Source organism: Triticum urartu, chromosome 2, assembly GCF_003073215.2.
Source record: "Triticum urartu cultivar G1812 chromosome 2, Tu2.1, whole genome shotgun sequence".
Lineage (NCBI taxonomy): Eukaryota > Viridiplantae > Streptophyta > Magnoliopsida > Poales > Poaceae > Triticum > Triticum urartu.
Genome location: NC_053023.1, coordinates 542489550 through 542498228, shown reverse-complemented (window position 1 = coordinate 542498228; position 8679 = coordinate 542489550). Strand labels below are relative to the sequence as shown.

Below are 8679 nucleotides of genomic sequence, written 5' to 3'. Positions count from 1 at the left end.
GCACGCTTAACGTTCGATGACAATATAATAATATATGAGTTATGTGATTTGGTGACCGAATGTTGTTCGGAGTCCTGGATGAGATCACGAACACGACGAGGAGTCTCAAAATGGCCGAGAGGTAAAGATTGATATATAGGACGATGGTATTCGGACACCAAAAGTGTTTTGGGGGGTACCGGGTACTTATCGGGTCAACGGAAGGGGTTTCGGGCACCCCCGGCAAAAGATATGGGCCTTATGGGCCAAGAGGGGAAACACACCAGCCACAAGGGGCTGGTGCGCCGCCCCATATGGGCCGGCCTAAGAGGAGAAGGAAAGAGGGGAAAGGAAAAGGAAAGAGTGGAATAGGATTCCTCCTTCCTTCCCTCTCCCCCTCTTTCCTTCCCCCTCCGACAAATATGGCAGGGGGCGCGCGGCTTGGGAGGAGCCCAAGTAGGATTCGATCCTACTTGGGGCGCCCCTTGGCCTCTCCCCTCCCCCTCCCACCTATATAGATGTGGGAGGGGGGCGCCTAGCATGCCCCAGACAACTGTTAGCCGTGTGTGGCGCCCCCTCCACCGTTTACACCCCCGGTCATATTTTTTGTAGTGCTTAGGCAGGCGAAGCCCTACGAAAATCACTTCACCATCACCGTCAACACGCCGTCGTGCCGACGGAACTCATCTACTACCTCGACGTCTTGTTGGATCAAGAAGGCGAGGGACGTCATCGAGTTGAACGTGTGCAGAACGTGGAGGTGCCGTGCGTTCGGTACTTGATCAGTTGAAGCGCGAAGAAATTCGACTACATCAACTTTATTGTCAAATGCTTCCGCTTACGGTCTACGAGGATACGTAGATACACTCCCCCCTTGTTGCTATGCATCTCCATGGATAGATCATTGCGTGTGTGTATAATATTTTTGTTTTCCATGCAACGATTCCCAACAGTATCATCCTTGACCTAGACAAAACTAGGGAAGGCAAATGGATTTGCAAGGGTAAATCAGACAAATACTCCTCCATGCTCATGTACAAACACCTGATGTGTGTGTGTGTGAGTGAGAGAGAGAGAGAGAGAGAGAAAACTCTAGCAGATTTAGACACAAGATCTTCTAGTTGGTTACTCACAGTCAAGCAGGCCCTCTCAGTCAGATGGTGGCAAGATGTGTCCCCGGACATGGGCGCACAAGCCCTTCTCGAGTTCATTGCGCTGGTGGACATAACTCAGCATGTGGACCTGCAGCAGGGCATTGATGATGACATAGCTTGGACTTGGGAGAGCACAGGGCAATTCTCAGCGCAATCGGCATATCATGCCCACTTTGCGAGAAGAACAGAGAACGCGGGAGCGGTGCAGATATGGAGATATCCCCCTCCCCCCACATGCAAGTTTTTCACGTGGCTCGCGGCAAGAAAGAGATGCTGGACGGTAGATAGGCTTCAGCGACGGCAGCTGCCGCACCCGTCGGCATGCCCTTTCTGTGATCAACTGCCAGAGACATTGAATCACTTGCTTCTCGGATGCGTTCTAGCACGACTGGTATGGGCCAAGATCATGAACACTTGGGGTAGACCGGAGTGGACGCCATCCGCTGATTCAAAGCTAGTTGAATGGTGGACAACACTCAATCCTCAAAAGCAATCCCGGAAGGAGGCGTGGACGATGATAACACTGGTGCTATGGATATTGTGGAAGCACCGAAACGACATTGTCTTCAATGGAGCATCGCCATCGGTGAACGGCGTGCTTGTTAAGATTGAGTTAGAGGCACAGGATTGGAGGGCGGCTGGCCTACTACGTGAACGTGGCTCAGTCATTTGTATGGTAGATAGGTGGGACGAGAGCGAGTAATCCGCATGTGGATTCTTTAGAGCTCTAGCAGCCGTAGGGTTGGTTGTACTAACAACAATGGCCTTCTCTTTTGGCCACCTATTCTATCTATGATCCTGATGCGTCAACCTTTGACGCATCCCTTGAAAAAACTCAGTGCGGAATTAACACTAGATCTTTACTTTACTGCAAAGAAAAGGTATGCATCTGGACATCACTTCTGCCCAAACTGCAATAAAAATACTAAGAAAACTACCATGCATCTATTATGGGATTGCGATCTTGCACAAGAATATTGGCATTATTGATTCCCTATAAAAAGAGGGGAACATCTAATTATGAACACACAATGCTAGCTGCTCATCATTTGCCAAAATCTTTCAGCATGGAAATTGTCATAGTAGGATGCTGGAATATTTGGATTCAAAGGAATGTGCAGGTTTTTAGAGCCATACAACCAACCATTCAGGCTTGGAGATACTTCCTCAAAGCAGTCATCCAGCTGCTTCAATTCAAAATAAAAGATAAGCCTGCAAACTCTTTTCACCAATGGATGATCAATACTTATGATTATAAGCATGTTTTCCTTTCCTAGAGCAGGCATTGGTTAAACTTTATTTTAGTTTCGATTCTTTTATTCTTTTCTTTGTATTCCTCTCACTTTGTAAAATACTGTTTACAGTTACATGAAAACTACCTTAAAACAGTTGTTCTACGGTTTGCAGGTTAAAAATTATGCTTTCCAATCATCTATCTTACTCCTTCGTTCTTATTTTTTGCTCATGCATGTTTTCCTTTCCACTCCCTCCGTCCTATAATATAATAGCATTTTTGACACTACACTAATGTAAAAAATGTTCTTATATTATGAGACAGAGAGAGTATTTATGTATATCCCGCGCCGAATAAGCCTTTATTCTCAGTCGCGTCCTGGTTAGTCGTGAGCCCCTGGTTAGCATCAGCGTCGTGGCTTTGCTTGAGCGAGCGTCAATCACCTCTCGTTTTCCCCTGCCAAAAAAAAAATCACCTCTCGTTTTCACCTGGTCACTCTGCTCTCGGAGTCTCGGTGGATGAGCGTAACTTTGCACGGTGGGACGGTGAGTGGGGCGAAATGGCAAGGCACGTGCCCACCGGCCCTCGCCAAGGCAGAGGATCCACTACACCGGCACACCGGTCACCTCCCAGCGCTCAACAACCCACCGTCCAGCACGTACCCAACCAGGCTCACAGCCGTGCGGCACACAGATCCCCGGATCTCCTGCTCCCCCAGTCTCCCGTTCTACTCTGACCCACAACCCACCGACAAGTGGCTCCGTAGATTTCATGGCCCACATGTCAGCGACGGCGATGTGACTGTTCCGTGACGCGGACGGGAAATGGATGGGTGTTACTCCTACTACTAGTACCGTCGTACCCCACGCCACGCAGCAGCACCGCGAGGACCCAACCCCGGCTTACCCGAGCGAGCGAGAAGAGGCGATAGAGCACGGGAGGCAGCACCGCTCGGGAGCAATGGAGAGGGCGACGCCGGTGCGGAGCCCGCACACCTCGACGGCCGACCTGCTCACGTGGTCGGCGACGGGCGCCGACGCCTCCGCCGCCTCGCCGGCCGCCCCGTCCCGCCCCAGCCTCAAGGTAAGCAGCGTGCGCCCGGGGCTCCGCCTCGCCGTGTTACTGCCTATGCACAGAGCCGTTCTGCTGTCCCCTGTGCGATGCGACTGACCTCGGGCTTCACTGCTGCTGTGCTTGTTTGTGCAGCCGGCTGGGGGGATCACGCCGGCCATGTTCGGCGCGCCGGTGAGCGAGCACGAGGCCGAGGATCTGAGCAACAGGTGAGATCTGGGGCCTCCCCATGCCGCATTCCGCTCTGATCTGCTCGATCTGTGGTTCCCTACTGCGTATTTGCTTTGATTGCCCTGATCTGATCTAGTTGTAATGTATGCTCTGCTTGTATGTGGGGTTTGACCGATCGATGTCGCGAGCTTCCAACGATTTGCTGGACTGCTCTGGGTTTAGCAACGGCCAGAGCAGTCGCTCGCAGACGATTGGTTCATCAGTGGACGCACTATGTAAACATGCGATGCTGATTCTGTCCAAATTTGTAGCGTTGCCGATTTTTACACTGGATTTGCGATTGTGCGAGGGTCCAAATTGCACCCATACTCGTAATGATGCCTTAAAATAATTTGAGTGATGCAAATGACAAATATGTGATTCAAAATTCAAAATTCTGGCGTCACCACAAGGAAGAAAAGTAAAAATCTAGAAATTAGCTGAATTTGCATAGTCATGCCGCGTACTGGCTTGCTGCATGTGGTCGTGGCTAGGTCACCCTCTATTTTCTCTGTTATTAGTACTGGTAATTTTTGAAAAGTTCAATGCCGTCAACTCTCTGGAGTGTGGGTTCTCTATGAGTGTGGCTAACTCTCATCTAGATGAGACTTAACAAAGTCACATCTAACTCCCACCAGTGGCGGTGCTAGGAGTAAGAGCAAGTGATGTCGAGGCTATATATGTGTGCATATATGTAGACAAACTACAGTAAAATGCAAGTTCCTGTTGGCCTTCTGTTCCTTTTGTTTTGGGCTGTAATAATTAGACTTAGCTCTGAGATGTTGAGTTGTGCTGCTCAGGTTTTCGCCCCATGGCGTTCGTCTCGACGGCAGGCGAACGCAGTGGGTTTACTGGCAGTGCTCGAACTTGCTTTACCTCTTCCCCCCTCCTGAAATGTTTCTGGAACTGTTGTATTTCCGTTCATTTGCAATCGGTTCAGCCCGGTTCGAAAAAAAAGTAAAACGCAAGTGTATTATTGCTGCTAATCCAACTTTTGTGATGTCGCTTGACATCATATACAGCACATAGCGCCACCACTGACTCCCACACCATTTGATTTTACGCGGAGATTCGTGGGGATTTTTTTAATTAATCAAATGATTTAGGAGTTAGATGTGACTTTGTTAATTCTCATCTAGATGAGAATTAGCAAATCCGTGTGACTATCATTTTGTCAGTTTTGCCATGGCAGCCAAATTAAAACCATAGTGGATAACTGGATATTCTAAGTTTGCCTACTCCTGTGAGCATTGCTTTCAAAATTTATCACTTGCATGTGTTGAAGGTTCTGCACAAAATTACCTAGGCTTGCATTGCATGACAAGAGTTATATTTTTGTTTCCTACATATATTGTACTAGTTGAAATTTTCAAAGAAGAAATGAATTTTCCTAATGTGGTGATTGGCTGATTGCTATCGTCCGGGTGATAACTTGAAAGTACCAATATTCTTGTGGTTAGTGGTATGTGATGTGTGTCTTTTTTTGGCTTCGTTGGTTTATAAGCCATAGAATGAAGTCTCATAAGCAACTGCTTTGCTTGCAGTGGTAAAATAATTAGCCAGGCAACTCTTATTTATGTATGTTGTAGTTTTTTTAACGAGAAGATATATGTTATAGTTGCTCGAGAGTAAGGTACTGAACTCTTGCCAAGTGTCTAACCTTGTTGATCTGTTATAGTGAAAGGAGATTGATGTCCGGTTCAAAGATGAAGGAAATGACTGGGAGTGGGATATTTGCTGAAAAGAACGAGAATAGTGATTCAGAGTCTTCAAATCCTGCAAACAGAACTTCTGTGAGGATGTATCAGGTACGTAACATGCTTACAAACATCTCGTTATCTCCCCCACTTGGTTGGAGAACACTCACTCAATATCACAAACACACGTCGTTTTGGTTACTGAAACGGTCTTCATGATTTACCTTTGACCACTAATTTTTACTATACTATTATATGTATAATACAATTTTTTTATAAATATACTTTTCAAGGCAAACCTAAACATACGATTTACAGATCCTCAATCTAAATATTTGAGGCAATATTTATAGCCAAAGTTTTAAAAGCTTGACCTATGACATGTATTTGTGATATGTAGGGAGTATCTGTTTCTCCGCTTGGTATTATTTTGATGGTTCCTTGCGCTATTAATATTTATATGTGTTGATGGGCAGTCACTCTTTCCTTGGTAGAGTAGTAGAGTACCAAGTTAAGGCATACTTTGTGCATTTTCTGTTAACACAAACTGCTATTTGGTATCTGAGACTTGAAAAATGCACTTAATGGGCCTCCACAGATATCCTGTTATGTCAAGTTTTAGTTTCTGTAACCCCTCAAAAAAAAGTTTTACTTTCTGTATTTTTCATATTTGGAACCTTCAACATCTGCTGATTGTTTTTTCTTTCTTTTTTGTGGAGATGAACTAAATATTAAACTTTGATTTCTTCTGACAATATCAGTCGCTGATGCTCCTTTTCATTACAGCAAACTGTAACTGGAGTAAGTCAGATCTCATTTAGCGCTGATGGAAGTGTTTCTCCAAAGAAGCCATCCTCAATTCCTGAAGTGGCTAAGCAGCGAGAGCTTAGTGGCACATTCGAGACTGATGCTGAAGCTAAAATTAATAAGCAGCTTTCTGAAGCCAAGAACAAGGAGCTCAGCGGAAGCAATATCTTTGGTCCACCTCCTGAGACCCCTGCAAGGCCACTGGCTGCTCGTAATATGGAGCTACAAGGAAATGTAGATTTTGCACTTCCACAACGAAGAAGCGTGCACACATCAGTGAAAGTATCCAATGTGAGTTACCTGATACTATTGCCTTCCTGTTGACATTTTGATTATATATTTTACTATGTCTCCTTTTGGAGTTAGTAGCCAGGTAACCAACAAAATAAAGTGGCCGTATGCATCGCCCAGATGCAGAGGCCGGGGGTCATCCTCCTTTTCTAAAAAAAATAGAGCCCATTTGCCGACCATTTGACGTGCTTGCATGGTGCTGATTTGCATTCTTTGATATTATGTTAATTAGATGCTTCTGTTTCTTGCATGTTAGATGCTACACTGCAATCAGTGACGGAGCTTAGTGTAGTCCAAAGGGGGACATGGACCCTCCAATGCTTTACTAACACAAAGACGTCACAACATAATTCATGAATTATGCACTGTTTTGTGTGTTTAATTTGTAATCTCTTGAGGCTGCCCCCTCTGTGATTAGCGTGAAGCCGTTGCACCGACCGTTGTCTGGTGCCTTCAATTCAAACAAACCATTGGAAGCCACTTCTAGCTTGACCTTATAAGCATGTTCAAATTCGGTTGCATAAATTTTTCATGTACATTTCACCAGCTAGGCAGCTACTGCCCTACTCGTAATAAGTGACTGATGTCTGCATAGAGAGAAAAGCATGTCAATTTTATTTGATGATTTGCTCATATGACAATATTTTCATGATAGCACTTAACCTTGTTAGCATAAATATCCTACCTCTGCATTTGCATGACTTGAAATTCCTTTTTGTAGCCTGCTGGAGGTCCAAGCAACATCACGTTCAGTGAGGATCCTGTAACGAAGACAGCAAAGAAAATTCACAACCAGAAGTTCCAAGAGCTGACAGGCAATAACATCTTTAACGAGGATGCTCCCCCTGGCTCAGCCGACAAGTCTCTGAGCTCAGCAAAGCTTAAGGAGATGAGCGGCAATGACATCTTCTCTGATGGAAAGGCGTCTTCGCGAGACTACCTCGGCGGTGTCCGGAAGCCACCTGGTGGCGAAAGCAGCATTGCACTCATCTAATTATGGTAGACTGCTCTAGTCGGGACTGGCTAGTACGTCCTCATTTCAGGTGCTCTCCTTGGCCTTCCCGGGTCTAGATGATGCTTTGAGATCTGAATTATGTTGGATATCTTAGCCCTAATATAGTGTAGAGTCAGCAGGATCTGACTCGGCTCATGTCATGTACGCCTGTGCGTGATCTCATCCTTGTTTTGTGGTACTTATGTATTAATCTCTCTGTACTGAGAACCTGCGCAATAAGCTTTTTATGGACTCATTCGGTATCATTGACAAGGCAATTTGCAACTCTTTTATCAGCTATGCCAGGAAAGATTCAGCGGAATTCTTGTGGTAACACCTGTGATGAAACCTTCTCGCTGTATTAACCTTTCTTGTGGTGAATCAGTACTTGGTTAAAAGAGTTGCAAATATTACAACAAATAAAGGGTGAAGAAATATGTTAAGAAAAAGGGTGAAGAAATAAGAATAGACCTTTGGTGATCGGTACATAGATCCTGATTGCAAGTTCAGCCTGGCATGCAGTATTTGTGCTGTTTCTCTCTTCTTCTGCTCTAGGTGCAGTTTATAGTATCTCAGGATGTAGGTGTTTCTTCAAAAAATGTGTATGACTTGGTATGTAGGAGTATGCAGTATGATTGACTCCATTGCCGTAATGGAAATGGGGGTCGTGTGGTAGTTCGGCCCGGCTTTATGGAATAGAACGTTGATTCAAGTGTAGGAAGCACCAAAATAGGATTAAGCCAATAATCAAAGTGGAGAGTCTGGTTTTAAGATGAAAGGCATGCGGAGAAACAAACGTGCATACCTCAGTGGAAAAGCAGCTGGAATTTATATATAGTATAAACTAGAGTACTAAAAAGAGAAGATAAAACTATCAATAAAAATCGACTCCGCTGGGGATCGAACCCAGAATCTCTGGTTTCGTAGACCAGCGCCTTATCCATTGGGCCACGGAGTCATTGCTGTTTTCTTTCCAACAACAGTTTATATGGACATCAATGAATGGGCTGGCCAACATGATGCAAGAGGAGTTGGTCATACCTCCACACGTGTTGTTAGCTCAAGTTTACAGAGGGATTCCCTGTTTGAACGAGAGGTGTAAATTGCCAAAAACCATCACAGTTGCGCACAATGCATAAACAAAACTCTGCTAGGCGCAAAGATAATATGTGTCTCTTAGGCTCTTGGGTACGAGAGATACATCAATGCTGATGGTAAACTCTAGAAACAAGTGATTGATGC

At 45.3% G+C, this 8679-nt stretch overlaps 1 protein-coding gene and 1 non-coding gene across 2 annotated transcripts; one reads left to right on the top strand and one right to left on the bottom strand.

Annotated features, from left to right (window-relative positions):
• Window positions 1–3227: 3227 nt before the first annotated feature.
• Window positions 3228–7715, top strand: LOC125538649. The gene is made up of 5 exons (XM_048701916.1): window positions 3228–3450; window positions 3574–3647; window positions 5327–5456; window positions 6132–6443; window positions 7165–7715. Exons 1-5 carry the CDS (start codon window positions 3328–3330, stop codon window positions 7435–7437), a joined length of 912 nt encoding a protein of 303 aa, XP_048557873.1. The 5' UTR covers window positions 3228–3327; the 3' UTR covers window positions 7438–7715.
• A 607-nt stretch (window positions 7716–8322) lies between these two features.
• Window positions 8323–8395, bottom strand: TRNAR-ACG. The gene has a single exon. It is a non-coding gene; the product is annotated as a tRNA-Arg (tRNA).
• Between the last annotated feature and the right edge of the window lie 284 nt (window positions 8396–8679).

Coding starts and splice junctions, on each gene's coding strand:
- LOC125538649 (XM_048701916.1), top strand. CDS start 3,328: ATGGAGAGGGCGACGCCGGTGCGGAGCCCGCACACCTCGACGGCCGAC. Junction 3,451..3,573: donor CGTCCCGCCCCAGCCTCAAG/GTAAGCAGCGTG, acceptor TTGTTTGTGCAG/CCGGCTGGGGGGATCACGCC. Junction 6,444..7,164: donor CATCAGTGAAAGTATCCAAT/GTGAGTTACCTG, acceptor TCCTTTTTGTAG/CCTGCTGGAGGTCCAAGCAA.